This window comes from Pempheris klunzingeri, unplaced genomic scaffold (assembly GCF_042242105.1).
Source record: "Pempheris klunzingeri isolate RE-2024b unplaced genomic scaffold, fPemKlu1.hap1 Scaffold_52, whole genome shotgun sequence".
NCBI lineage: Eukaryota > Metazoa > Chordata > Actinopteri > Acropomatiformes > Pempheridae > Pempheris > Pempheris klunzingeri.
The window spans coordinates 163,332-178,652 of NW_027254956.1; the positions used below are offsets into that span (position 1 = coordinate 163,332).

The window sequence follows — 15,321 nt, forward strand, 5'->3', positions numbered from 1 at the left end:
GCAGGAGGGAGGTTTGAAATCAAAAAACTCAAACTGAACACAGCCTAGATCGCCCTCCACTACTCAGGCTGAATTAAGCACATTTCATTAAAATCCCTCTACAAATCCCATTCCTCTTTTCCTCCTCTCTCTACGTTTTGTTCCAGACCCTTTATTTTGCTTGACTTAACCTCCCCCCTTTTGTCCGTCTTTCAGTTCCTATTTCTTGGACTTTTCAGGACATGTTTCTTCCACTCATGGATGTTTTCCTCACTCTCTGATCCTTAATACTGTCAGATAATGTGTATAAAGCTCATTATTTGGCACAGACCCTCCAATGGAAAAACACTAGTGATTAGAGGAGAAGATATTCACTGAGGTCATCCTAAAACAGAAAAAAAAGATTTGCTGTCTGGGAGTTTATAGCACAGCGGACAATGAAGAGCAAAGTGCACTGTCTAGAAGAAAGAGAGAGAATGGTGTACAATATAACCCTATTCCCAGCCCACTCTCCTGTGATTGACCCTATACGGTCACACTAATGGCCATGACTCTCTCCATATGCTGTCCTACAGAATATTAACCATCTGGTATGATATTATCACACACTTCAGTATCTCTGAGGAAGACAACAAATGCAATGAGCGATGCATAAAATAAACCAAATAAATCTGTGGATACAGAGTTTAGAGCTGCAGCAGATTATCATTTTCATTCTCAATAAATTTGTTAATCATTTGTTACACTTAATCAATTATGTTTTTTGTCAATAAAACGTCCAAAAATAGGAGAAAATTCCCAGAGCCCAGAATATTAAAATGTTCTTGTTGCATCCATCAACAGTTCTTAACTCAAAAATATTCAGTTAACAATGATTTAAAGATGAAATGAAGCACATTTGAGAAGATTTGAGAAGGTGGACAAGATTAATTATTTCTTGATAAATGTCTTAAAATATTTTCTATGCTGGTTTTTTTTCTATTAATTAAGGAGTTCGGGACAGAGTTGGACTAGCTTCTTACCAGAATCCTTTGCTTTGCCATGAGTGAGGAGCAGATCGCTGTTAATTGATATCTAAAAAGGGAGAAAACAAAGAAACATGACAATCAGTAGAGGAGGTAGATGAGATTAAGGGCTAAATATACATTGAGCCTGGAATGACAACCACAGAGCTGAAATACTGAATGACTCCATATTTAACAGGGCAGCAATGCACATTCATGAGGGGCTGGAGTCTGCACAGATGGTTGTGGTGACAACTACACACACATACAATCCTAAATACATGATTGACCAGTGATGCTTTCATTATGTAACATTTGTGTTTGGAGTAAAGCAGTGGGCCTCTGTTCTTTTTTTGGCAGCGGGGCCATGATGGGCCCCAGAGTGTTTACATTACTCTCAGGAGACTGAGCATCCGCGTACATTGCGGGGAACAATAAAAGATGTCCAGGACCAGCCTTGAGTAAACACATTTAGAGGAGAGACACGATGGCGTCATGGTGATCTGAGCCCCTCGAGATGGGAAATGGTGCTCAGTTAATCGCCAGTGTAGAAATGGCAGCTCTGGGTATTTGTGTGTTCTCTGTACTGTGGGATGAAGAGAGACAGAACCTCTGGCCCGAAGCGCTGTCTATACCCCATTTGACAGCAGGTGAGCCTGACACGCTGCTGAGGTGAAGCAGACACACTCAGGTGCACGGTTTGTTTGTGTAGCCAAGTAACAAAAGTTAAACAGCACGTAACAGGGGCTCAGCGTGGTATGTTTATGGTTGCTGATGTGACCTGCGTGTCACTGAGGAATGCAGTGTCGGGGATTCTTGTAAGGGATAATGAAATGCATAGAAAGACAGGGAGAGCTGGGGTGTTAGTGCACGTAACTGTGGCTATGTAGCTCAACACCCCACTCTAGTGGTGCAGTTATGATAAACTGTAGACTTTACAAGTCTCTGTAATTCTACGGAAGGCATGAAAACCATTCAGTGAGGCCTCATAACCCGTAAGCTGCATTTATTCTGTTTCTGCACTCTTTTTTCAGATCTTTTCACATAGTTTCATCGTGTCTTTACATTCCAGACTCAAAGACAAGAGGCATTCATCTGATGCAAGGACTGGAAACTCTACCTTTTGTTTCTGGAGGTCAATTTGTCCCCTGGCACTGCCGTTGAGCAGGCCATTAGCAGGATCCCTCCGAGAAAAAACAGCGCCATCGGGCTGCTCCTGGTCACTGACATGGTCCTCGTTGGACTGAGCCTGGACGCTGGCTGGATCTTGGCTTCTGGTCTCGGTTTCTGAATCTGTGCTGTAAGTCGAACCACTTGTGGCTACCTCCACCTCCTCCACTGGACCTCTCTCTTCAGAGGACATACTCACACTCTGGTCAGATGTCCCCGAGTCAGTCCGTTTCCTTGACGAGAGACCACTGTTGTCTGAAGCTCCGGAGCCCAAACGGGGTCTGACGCCAGAGTCAGAGACATCTGAGCCCAGTCTCTGTCTGATGTAGGACTGGGAGCTGACGCTTCGCTCTGATGCCCCAGAGTCGAGCCGACCACGCTGGGAGGAACTTTGACTCCTGTCTGAGGCTCCAGAGTCCAGTCGGGCTCTGTAGGCTGAGCCCAGACTCTTCTCTGAGGCCACAGAATCCAGATTGGATTTGGAAAGCACAGCGGTCACACTGCGGTCTGAAGCTGACGAGTCAGACCTCTGACGATGCGACAGGACCAGGTCAGGCTCTGTGGTCACAGCTTCTCTCTGAGGCTGGATCATTAGAGGTCCAGAGCCATCATCCTTTACCAGGTGATCGAGAACCAACACCATGCCTGAGTTGATGCCTGGAATGAAAGAAGATGAGATGGCTAATGTCATGAGATGGCAAATGCATTTCATAACCCTGTGGCTTATGATTTTGTAACTTCTATTCTTCTTCTCACATCAGAAGTAAAGTGGACAGGCTGTTACTGTATGTGAGTGAAGGAAGCAGCAGGTGGTGAAGTTTTGAGGTCAAAATTATGGAAATGAAATACTTCTGCGGCACCAGGGCCCCGTGAAATGCCGGGCTAGAAAATATCACTTGGGATCACAGAGGAGGCACGTGGAGACATGAGAGGATGTCGGCATTTCCTCCAGACTGGCCTTAGTTCCTGAGCAAGATCTGTGAGATTGTGCTGGTGGATGTGCGTAAAAGTCAAGGAGTGGTCACAGCTAAAGAGAGGGAGCATGTGGCACCACCATAGGAGGTAAGCAAGCACAAAAAGTCAAGGAGGAAGTGGGGGTGAAATAGAGACTGGGATAAGTATTTCCCCTCCCCTCCATACAAGCTCCTTCACTGCTCCTTCTCTCCTCAGGAAACCACACTGCAAACAACACAGCGGTGCCCACATCCTCCCCCTGTGAAAGTCTCTACTGATGGAGTATCTGAGGTTGTGTACGTACCGCAGATAAGAAAAACAGAGAAAACCAAAAGTGTATCAGATTCCCACATTTCATGTACACACCAAGGTATGAAAACACTTCTGTATGACCTGTGTTTGCACCAACTCTGCAACCAAATGGGGTTCACCAAGTATGCATGTCTGTCATTTACAAACCAAATCAAAGAGGGACTCCAGTCTGACCGGCAGCCGCAGCAATCTCTTTCAACTTTTGACCTGACGGGATCAAAGTAAACATTAACAGCGTCAGCTGATCACTATTTTTTTTACTCAACATTGCATAAGACCCACAAAAAATAGGATGTGTGCTAAATTGTACACAATCCATTTATAAATAGCACTAAGTTGTTTATTAAACTGACCAGATCATTACGTAATACGGTCTGAAAAGAAAATGTGATTATGATACACAATTAGGACTATAAATGGCTGCCATTCTCATATGTGGCACTATGAATGGTTCACTACACAGCACTGTCCCCATCTAATGATGCACACAAGGCAAATTCAATTACTGGTCAAACTGAAGTTGAGAGCCAAAACATACTGCTTCTTCTACAAACTCTCACGTTATTGTTCACATCTTTGCTTTTGGGAAGCTGTCATGTCCATTGTGTAGCGATTTCTGGGAAAATCCCCACTGCCACTGGGTAATGAGAGGCTTGCTTTTTTCTAAAATAGCCACAAAAGCAGCCTGCACTTGTGTACGCTTGCTGCCAGTCAATATATAGAGGACAAACAAAGGCCAATGAAGGCTTTTCTTTCCTCTGTCAAACTGAAGCAGTGACCTGAGGAAAGCTCATTACTTGTCGATGCTGTGAACGGGTCAACACAGGCTTTCCGACTCTGGTTTAACACGAGTTCATCACACCTCTGCTTTGGCCTGACAGATGTAAGACCAAAGAGGTTTCTAAAGTAAATCTACTGTTGCGATAAAATGGTCACAGTATTAGGTGTGACCATACGTTTCATTCAAAGTTGTTGCATTAACTTTTCATAATATTACCACATAACGAAACGAAATATACACTAAGATGTATAATTAAATCAACAAATGACAGTCTGCTAATTATTTTTAGAATTGCCACAAGGTCAAACCTTTTTAGTTTGTTACCTGTTGTTACAGATTGCTGCTGATGAGATTCCTTCATTTTATTCAAGTTTCTCCAGATTTTTAGACATAGATTTGATAAATGGATTTTTTATTGACAGACTTTTTAGTTGTGTCTTCTTTTTTTCTATCTTGTAATCCTCTCACAACCCTTCAGATTTATCTCTTGATCCCTTTGGGAGTTGGGAGCCACTGTATACGCCTCTATGGTTTAGCAATGATTTGCATGGGGCTACAGTTGTCAACTAAAGTGACTAAATAACAATGACCTGATATGCATGGCCACTGGCCTAGCATTAATTGTGCTAAACAAGATGTTCCTGTCTTCACGTCTCCACCTGTGTGAAACTGGCATTAGTGTCACAACACATTCCTCTGAGAGTCTCAGTAAACATTTCATTTTCTAAATAACAGCCTTACCAGTTACAGTTTGCACTGAAATGTAGTTTGACTGGACACACGGTCATTGAGGTAAAACTTGTAAATATAAGTTTTTTGTCTGAGAAGTAGAGGTATGTGTTTGTGCTATGTTCAAAGAACCAAAAAGACACCGCCACTGATCGCCCAAGTCAATCTCTTATTTTCTGCTACTTTCACTCTGCTGAAAAGAACCAGCAGCCCAACCTGGCAACACTGTCCTTTCCCAACCACAAACATCTGTGTCTTTGTTGATGGATATCCACTTTAAAAGGCACCTTCCTTCTTTGCTTTTCCGTGGTGGTCTTTTTTTTTGTTCACCCTAGCTTCACCCTTGTTTAAATTGTAAGGCAGGGATAAAATTAGGAACAGCGGAGAGTTTCTCCACCAAGTCCACTAGGCCTTAGTTCTGTTCTGGTATAAGCTTTATTTAGCAGAGGTGTGGCTGTTGGGTTTCCCTCTGTTGCCTCCCATAACCCCACCACCAACACCAGCCCCATGAGAGGGACACTGGGAGTCATGACCAGGGCTGACCAGGCCACACAGAATGGCATTATTATGGCCACAGCCTCAGGGCAAGTTCAGGTCAGCGAGGCTCAGGCTTAAATAATTTTATGTTCAGCCAAGGGTGATTAAAGCTCAATTTAATAAACAATATGAAGGAGATTATCCAATATTTAGAATGTCCTGAGGTGTTTAAATTGGACAAGCTATAGGTTGGTTTGTAACATTGTTAACTTGTCAACAAAGGACTTTTGACATTTTACAAGCTATTCACTGTCAGCGTGCTAAGTTTCAAGGATTCAAAGAACAGAGCACATTCATTCCCTCCTGAAGGCTTCATTCATACTACTTTATTAATGGTTGGGCCAGCAGAGTGGTTAATGACATTACTTCACACTTAAGAAGCCAAAGTCATTAAGCCTATGGCTGTGAGTGACTCCCAACAGTTAATAAAGTTGGATGAAGGAGCTTAAGGTGCCTGAACCAATATGACCTCCTGACCGCCACCTCAGGAGAATGGCTCCTTGAGCTGACTACTTTAACAGGCAGTGAAGCGGAAATTGCATCAAGGTGGATGTATACAGTCACATGCAGAGGCAACAGAGGGAGTCAGTGTTGGCTTCGAGTCTATACTCAACAGTACATAAATGATTAAAAGTGTGGCATGGCTTAAAATGATGCAAGTATGTACAGCATGCACTACAGGAGTTTCTCACCTTGTCTCGGCAGGTCTCTGCTTTGTTGTGTCTGCTGGCTGCGTATCTCCCTGATCTGAGATCTGATGTGCTCTCGCTCACTGTGAATGTCCCGCTCTGTCTCCTATGAGAAAAAAGAAAGAAAGAAAAAAAAGGTCACTTTGTCTTCAGGTTATTGTTAGGGACCAACTGCCAACCCGTTCCTCTGATCAAACCCACAGTGAAAACATGGGTCCTCTGAACATCATGTTTGAGGTCACAATGGACTTTTGTTAGAGGTTAAGGTCAAAGGCTCCAGCTATGATGAGCAACATGCCAGGCCAGCTGGAAAAGTAAAGATCTGTTTTATTTTCCATTGTATATGCCTGAGAGAGAGTGAGAGACAGACAGAAAGAGAGACACCCCTGGGTGCCAAAAGGGCCAACATACTCAGTCAACTATTGTCTATATCCGCTTTGTAGCCCGACTTGACTTGGGTAGCTCCCACTGCTTCAATATTACCTGCAGTCTGATGGCTCTTTCTGCGGCAGTCTGACCCAAACCTTCACTCACAGAGCAAAGTCAAAGCAGGAGGGAGATCTCAGAGGAGCGGCACCAGTATTTTGGCATATGGAGAGGAAATGGGAGAGGTGTGGAGGGGGAGGATGGAGGGGGAAAGATGAAAATGGAGGCACTACTGTTGGGCCCCTGGTGCCTGACCATGAGTTACTCCACAGGAGAATCAGCTGCACAAATAAGACTCCTCCTCTGTGCACCCTCGCTCTTTAAATCACTCCTATATCTATTCATAATCCACAACACTCCAAGGAGTTGCAAACTTTTCTATTAAAGGGTAAAAAGCTCTAGTGTGTGGAGCTTCGGGTGGTTTCTATCATTCTATAGCTCATGTGAAATGATGAATGATATCACAGCACATCATCTCCTTAAAGGTGTATTACAAGAGGCATCTGGGTTTAGACAAGTCCAACAGAAGTTTGGGTGGATCCTGAAAAAATATACAGGACATGACCTTAGATACTGAAAATAACACTTCGACCAGATTTACAGCCTATTATTACTTCAACACATTCACAAGCTTTCAAGCAAGCAAAGAAAGCACACACACCCAACCACACAATCACACGCCACAATCAGTATTCCATGTGTCAACAATGGTATCCGGCCCAAGAGACTGGCACAGTTGTCAGCAACAGTGTGAAAAACGTATAAATCACACCTTTGCGTTTTGAAAGGCTTTTAATCAATGCAGTGCGTGATCAGAGACCAAACACAAAGCCTCCTCGGACTGAAACACAAGTGACAGGCAGAGGTGAGAAAGAACTAAAGACTTTCTGCTCTGTTGACTGTGACCTTCCCCACCTCGAGCAGATTACAGGGCAGAGTGGCTTAATCACAGAAGAGAAAACGTAATCAGACACTGTTATAGGGGACGGCACAAGCAGGAAAGGTGAATCTGGAACTGCACTTCTGGGTTTATAAACAAAGACACCACATTATTGAATTCCTCACATAATGTCGCTAGATAGGATTAAATGATAAAAATAGGTTTTAAAAAAAAATGCAAAAATCATCCAGGAGAGATATGAAGAGTTTATGAAAGGAAAAACTGAACTGAAATACTGCACGTGACATGATAGCAATGTAAATCTATATAGACTGTCACTCTTTCCATGCTCTCCACTTTCCTCCATTGGGGACAAAAAAAAATTAAGAAATAGGTGGCAGCACAAATTCTGGGGCATAAAATAGTCAGTACATGTGGCTCGTGCAGACTAGGGCGCCATAGTGGAGAGCAGAAATTTAGTGCACCTCTAATTTAATGAGTCATTACAGTGTCTGATGAGTTTGGAGGGCTTCTGCGACGACAAAAAAATGCAGGGGGTCACACACAAAGGGCACTCTCCTTCTGAGTGGAGTCACTCAATCAAAGAGTCACAGGGGGAGATAATTGTGTTTGAGTCATAAACACAATTAGAGAGGACAAGTCTCGCCTCACCCACCCCTCCTCTCCATCTCCTGCTTCCACCAGGAGTCAGACAGACAGCCATCATTTCACAGCTCCCACTAAACCACAGGGAACATATTTCTCACAGACAGTGAGGCAGAAGGGGGAAAAAAAAGGGAAGATAAAGTGGAACTGGAGACGCAGACCAGAGCTCAGGACCTGCTGCCAGCCTCCGTGCTGTCATTAGCGGCTTCCTTCTGGCCCCACAGTCAAGATCTGACAGAGTGGAACCAACACTGACACCGTCCCACTCATCCCATCTGGCCTCAGGAGCCTGTTTGTGTTGGACCATAATTGCAGAAGCTCAAACCGGTAAACACAAAAACAACTGTCCTCTCTTGTGACCACAGCAAGGCGTGGGCCATCTGGATTCCTCTGTACCCTCAACTCCACAAAAAATAACAACAATGAGGCTGAGACAGCGCTGAGGCTCACACCTCCTTCACCAGCCAGTTCAGACAGCGGAGATCAACTACAGATTAACACACTGGCTTTCAGTGCTCCAGTTTTCCATGAAAGTTAAATCCATCAGTACACTGGTAAGGTCAGACCATCTGAGGGTCTTCCATCCCTCCACGTGGAAGAAACCTGGCGGCTCATTTTCCATTACTGCAGCCTGAGGAACCATACACTCGGCTCACCTCCAATGACTGAAATACAGTAGCTGGAATGAAGTAGCAATCATCTTAGTATCACACACACACTCTGGAGTGAGGGAACCCACAAAGTACTCAGCCTTGAGCTTCATTCCCATTTTTACTTACTGCACATCATCACATGCCAATCTAAGCTTACTTTCTGGTCTTATTTCAAAATGAATCCACTGTATTTTTTCCCCCTCCAGCACGATTGCTCAACTCATCTCTAAAATCCGTTAAACCCCTTCTATTGCAAACGCTAGGCCCAGTTTTAGACAGTTAAGTTCCTCAGGTGTCTTCTTGCAACATGTTTATGATGAGATCAGAGAGCAAACACAACACTGTCCTGAGCTGCTACTGCTCTACCTGAGCTCTCCTGACACACCTTGACTGCATGCAGGTCTGTAGCCTCAAAGAGAGAACTCACATGGATATATCACTAAATATGTTTTAAGTTCAAGTAATAAATATCCAAGATTTGTCATTTTTCTGCATTAATTTCACAACTTTGCATTTGTCAGTGACCCAGTTTCATCTCATGCATCACTAAGGTGTCCTCTACATCCTCAGAGGTAAGCTGTCAACACAAATGACCCAACTCAGCAATACACCATTATGTACACAAACCTGAAAGGTAAACAGAGAGGCAGGTAAATCCCATTCTTCAATCAGACTGAAGCATGTCCAATGTTTAAATGGTCTTTCAGTACAAAAAAGATTTCAAAAAAGTCAAAGAGAAGCGTTTGGTCTGTGACACACGACAGCAGAAAAACTAGAGTGACATTTACCTTCTCTTCACTGAGTCGACTGCCCCTCTCTCTCTCTCTCTCAGCAGTTACCCTCTTAGAGTCAGGACATCCACGACTCTGCCGCTCTACTCCCTCAGCCACATCACACACACACACACACACACAAACATGCACACCACTACCACAAACACCACACATGCACACAGAACACCAACAAGCCACTCCCTTGACTTCCCCTCCCTCCCACTCTGTCTCCACAGGGATCTTACCCCCCCCCCCCCACACACACACACACACACACACACACACCCACACACACACACACACACACACACACACACACACACACACACACACGCACACACTTTTTAACACAGGTTAAAGGGTTGCCTGGTTGACACATTAACTTCTGCCACACTCTGTCTTTGTTTTGACCTTTTTTCTCATTTCTCTCACTGCCGTATTACGTGAGACAAGTGGTGACATTTTAGTTTTTTTTCTACATACATATAATTAAAGTTTTTTATAAGCTGTTACAATAAAAATGTCTCCCAAATGAGCAAAAGGAAACTTTTACTGTACGTCAGCTACCCTGAATGTTAACCATGCCAATTAAAACACCCATTAACTTCTAATGGGTGCTGGATTCTGGTAAAATTACAAATGAGAAGCTAAATTAATCCACTAATTAAAAACACATATACTCCATACATTTTAAGTTTTTGTTGCATCAATTCTTGAGGTGGTGTTTGTTCCAAGCTGCTGGCAGTGTACACATATTGTGTGTGTTTGTGTGTGTGTGGCTGCTGTGGAGGCCTATCTAAGACCTCCATCTGCCACGGGACAATTGCATGCAGCTCAAACAGATCCGTCGCTGTGATGTGAGTGGAAGGAGCCCTGCTGCTGCTGGCTGATGTTGTTTTTGGCCACGTCCCCATTCCAGCACAGACTAGACCGCTGAGGCACAGCTGTTAGGATGCCTGTGTGTCTGTTCGAACACCCCCCCCCCCCCTCACTGTCCAGACCTCTGAGCCCCCTCATCCATTCATCCATCACACTACCTGTATCGCACAACCCCGCCACATTACTGCTCAGCTGTCTGACAGGAAGTGAGGTAAAAAGGCTTGAATGTTGGAGCATCCTGTGACGCACACATGCTATCATAGCTTCCTATCAGAGGACAATACACACTCCGTCACACACACACTCACAAGGAATGGATGTGAGGATAGCAGCTTTTCATTTCTCCCCCTTAATATCACTGTGGACGGGAACATTGATGCTTTCACATGGGCCACCAGAACTCTGACAATGTGACTGATTGTATTTTTCTTTAAAGCGTAGACACAATACTATAGGTGTTCCTTTACCTCCATCACTCAAAAGGCTTGTGTTACAACAGCAATGAACGCATACAGTAAGAATCAACTTTGTTTTCTTCCACAGAGGCAGCCACTGGAAACAGAGCACTGATCAAAAAAAAAATGTCAAAAAAAAAAACGCAGCAGATAAGATAACATCTGGCTACTGGCAGGCTCTCTCAAACAGTTAAGCCTCTAGTCTTCACATCAGGTTCCTGCAACAACCATATAATTCAATCGGTTATGCTGGAAGAGATAAAAGTTTGGTTCAACCCTGAAAACACAGTCTGTTGTCATCCACTAGAGGGCAAGTCAGCTGAAAGAGCCCTCTGAGAGGAGAGTGAAGTCTGGAGTTTTAGAGAGTCTGAAGAGGGATTCAGAAACAACAAAGGCCATTGAAATGTAATGAGCCCATTAAGGTGCCCGATCAAATCAGATAAAATCAAAGTTGAACCTCTTGTCTCTCACAGATCCTCACTCTAAACTTATCAGCTCAGTGTGCGACTGTCCCAGAGTGAGAACGTCACAGAAAGATGTGTGCAAAATGACAGTGGCTGGTTCCTGTCAAAAGCAATTTACTGCCTCCACTAAACACCAGGCTCTCAGCAAATTTCATCTTTCTCCATGTACTTGGCAAAACCTGAATTAGGATGTAAAAAAACAAAACACATTTCTTGCCCCGTGACAGCCAAACCATGTGTTTTGAGGGTGCGCGTGTGCTGTAGCCACATTCATGACAGTGTGTGACTCAAGTCACAAAGCCTGTTGTTGTTTGCTGCATTCTTCATTGTGGCTGCAGTGAATCTATAGTGGTCACTGTTGCGATGCAAACAAACTCCCGCAAATTGGACTGTGCTCTGTTCATTTTTGCAAATGGAAACTGACATGACACTTGAGATGGTTTACTCATCGATTGTAAAGTGACATTCAGAATGCATCAGGATAAGGCTGTGACAACTTCTCCTCCCATTAATGACATAGATTTATCTTAGTTTTTACTCTACTCACCCCTGTCCCCAAGCTGCTCTGGGGCTCCACACTCTCAGGCTCCAGGCAGCAACCAGAAGCTTTGCCCCGCTCCACAGTCCCTAAAAAACACACACACACAAAAGTAGTACTTAGGCAATAATTAGAAAGAAGTCAAACTTCTGGTCATTTGGAGAATAGGAAACACAGAAGGGTTACAAGTGGTCAAGCTGACGAGATTTTCTGAGGTGTCCTGACAGAAGCATGCAGTCCAATGCATCACCCTGCCTATGCACCATAGCTTTTTAGAGTGACAGGAGCCTAACACACTCCAGACAACACCGAGGAATGACAGGAATCCACTATCTGATCCAGCATCAGAGGTAGATCTGCCACATAACTGTGGTGACCACAGACAGCCTGCTGCCACATAACTTCTGCATATATCATTAACAACATGTATTTACTCCCCAGGTTTCTTACAAAAATGATTACAAAGTACTAGATTAAAAATTGAACAGGAGTTTTTACCTGTAATTTCAGCACCCTCATCAGGCCTGCAGTTTCTCCATCAGTGAAAAGAAGCATCTCTCATCAGTATCATATTAAACAGACACACAGACACAGCTGGACTCACCTTGCTGCTGTTCATCTCGGACTTGTCGGATGGCTGCTCTGATCATCTTCCTCTCCTCATACTCACTGGCAGCACGGAGCTTCGCACAAACACACAAATGTTCAGGGAACGAGCATGTGGTGTGTCACCGTATTTCATGATTTTTTTGTGAGTTGATACTCACCATTTTCGTGAGCTCATCGATGTCCTGGATTGACTGCAGTTTTCGTGACAAGACGTCTAAGTTGTCACTGGATTCTGACCTGAGTGAGAGAGACAGTGACGTGTGATAATGTCGGCCATTATGACAGATCATCAAGTTGTGCTCATACAGCAAGACTTTCACTTTGTGGCAAAGTGGAAATTATGGTATCTTAGAATATCATAATGGAAAGCGTGGGCTTCACTGACTCCATCCTGAGGCTTCTCTGTGCATGTGACAGGCAGCAGAAGACAATCCCAAGATAACACACGGTTTCCTTGGCCAGAAGAAAACCCATCAGAGGAAACACTCCCAAACCGACTGTGGAAAAAGTGATAATTCTGACAGCAATTACACAGAGTGCCTGAAAAAGGCTGCTCTCCTCCCTCTTTTCAGCCTCACATTTCTCCATTTCGCTGCTCACTTTTATGTTGGTTCCTATTACTCATGCGCTCATTATCTTCGCTTTCCTCCAGTCGCTGGAATTAAAGGATGTGTGGCACGTTGGAGTGGAATATTTCACATTCCACCACTGAGAGGCACGGGATAATGCAACTTTCAGGCGGGTTTTATTAGTGTGTGTGTCTCAACTTGTGCACACGTGCGTGCATTTTCTACAGCAGGTATGCCTCCTACAGCAAATTCAGTGAGGCACCGTCTCTGTTATTGTAACCCAAGTCTTCTGAGAGCAGCAGTGAATGGAAATGATTAGGCCACTGGTCTTCATAGTGACAGAGAAAGAGAACAACAGCAGAGGGTTGAGTATCCTCCTCACATACAACAGTGGGAAATCTTTGCTGTGCTCCAGTCCAGTAATTAATTAACACCTGGAATAAGACTCAGTACATTCTGCTCTGCCAAGTTCAGCATTTCATCCACACAGAGAAAAAACATCAAACCATCAAAAGCAAAGACAAGCAGTCTGCACTGATCTCTCAGATACTCTTATTGTTTCACTTTGTGTGTTATTTTATATTTATTTTTATCTATTATTGTTTCAGTCTGGAACAGGCACTCAAAACATTTCACTGCACATGTGTATGTGGCAAATAAAGAATCTTGAATCTAAATAATTCAAAACCCAGAAAATCTTTGAATATCTTTAACATTTTTAACAACAGTAATATGAGATTTGATGAAGACTTCCAAGGCTCCTTAAAATACAGATAATTACAATGTTTACAGTAACATTAAGATGACCTTCTTCAATAACCAAAACTTGTTTGTCCTGTTTCTCAGTTTGCCAACAAAAGCCTGTTTATTAACAAAATGGCATTTTATGGCAATATTACTGGACTGGAAACACATTGAGTAAGATCTGAATAGGCCGAATAAACGCTAAGCAAGACAAACACATGATCTAAGAAAGGCTACTTCAATGTGACTCTATGTGACTATCGTGAAATGTGCAAAATGGAAAATTAATGTGGTTACAGTTTTCTGTCCCCAATGATTTCTTCATTTGCCTTTTCCAGACTTTTCTCTTTTCCCATAAGAGTTGAGGAATGCTGCGTCTGGGTTTCTGAGTGTTTTCTCAGCATTTCCACTTAACCTGGACCGGTGCAGTTTGTCATTAGGACAGGTCTCAGAGTGTGTGTGCATGTGTGTGTGTGTGTGTGTGTGTGTGTGTGTGTGTGTGTGTGTGTGTGGTCTTACCGGTGCTGGTTCTCCTTGTCCTCCTGCTGTTTCAGGCGTGTGGGTCGAAATCTCTTGCTGGCCAGAGCGGCCTCCATGTCCTCGATCTCCCTCCTCCTCAACTCCCGGATGGCTGAACGGATGAGGCGCCTCTCGTCCAGGTCTACGGTTCCATCCAGCTGCCCATACAACATAAAATTACAAACATGAAGACAAACGCAAGAGTTAAAAGCGCACTAACACAGCAGGTCATCAAACATTTGGCTTGCAAAAATTAGCCTCTTGTCACCCTTATATTTGCATCTGTGCACATGGTGAGGAGATGGCCACAGTTATATAACAATCCTCTGCTACACTAAAGGGCCACAGACTTCTCAGTGTAAGTACAGGGTGGCGAATAAGCAGAACTGTAGGGCTCATATCATACAGTCGTAACTTATTTCAGTTGCCGTCTCTTGCTCTCTGTAATTAACCCTGTCAAACAAGAACAATAACGCACTCTTTCGTAAGAAGAGGCGGACGCTGAGCCCCAACACACAGCTGTCCAGCCACAGAGACAGAGGACCCTAAAAAGTTTTTAGTTTATCTTCAAGGAAATTTGTGATTTTAGCCATGCTTTGGTGATCCTCTGACTTTTACTTTAGCGCCACCAGCAAATTGTCATTTCTGTTTGTGAGAAAGTTAGCATTGTCATTGTGCAAAGCTTATCATGCCAGCCTGAACACTTAGCTCCAAGTAATACTGAGCTCTGCCTCATAGAACCACTACCATGACTGAATTCTTGGTCTGAATCAATCAATCAGATAATGAAGAGTGTGAAATCCAGACAGTATGAGACCAAACCACCCTGGCTTAGTTTTCAACGTGCAGAAGGGACTTACAGGTCAGCAGGGCCGATGAACAGCTTTATAGATTGGTGATGACAAGTGATCTGACTTCACTAATGTGAAAAGACAAGACCACCTGAGCAAGGACCAGCGGATGAGAAACGAGCACGGCAACAGCTGGTGCT

General features: G+C 43.8%; 1 protein-coding gene across 1 annotated transcript in view; it reads right to left on the bottom strand.

The window, feature by feature from the left end:
* Window positions 1-15,321, bottom strand: part of LOC139224767 (smoothelin-like) — a 46,265-nt gene that overhangs the window by 18,649 nt on the left and 12,295 nt on the right. The window contains exons 2-8 of the mRNA XM_070856080.1: window positions 14,331-14,488; window positions 12,657-12,735; window positions 12,494-12,572; window positions 11,899-11,978; window positions 6,159-6,261; window positions 2,104-2,810; window positions 1,002-1,053 (exon numbers count right to left, since the gene is read on the bottom strand). Coding sequence (XP_070712181.1) covers window positions 1,002-1,053; window positions 2,104-2,810; window positions 6,159-6,261; window positions 11,899-11,978; window positions 12,494-12,572; window positions 12,657-12,735; window positions 14,331-14,488 — 1,258 coding nt within the window. The remainder of the gene's footprint in view (window positions 1-1,001; window positions 1,054-2,103; window positions 2,811-6,158; window positions 6,262-11,898; window positions 11,979-12,493; window positions 12,573-12,656; window positions 12,736-14,330; window positions 14,489-15,321) is intronic.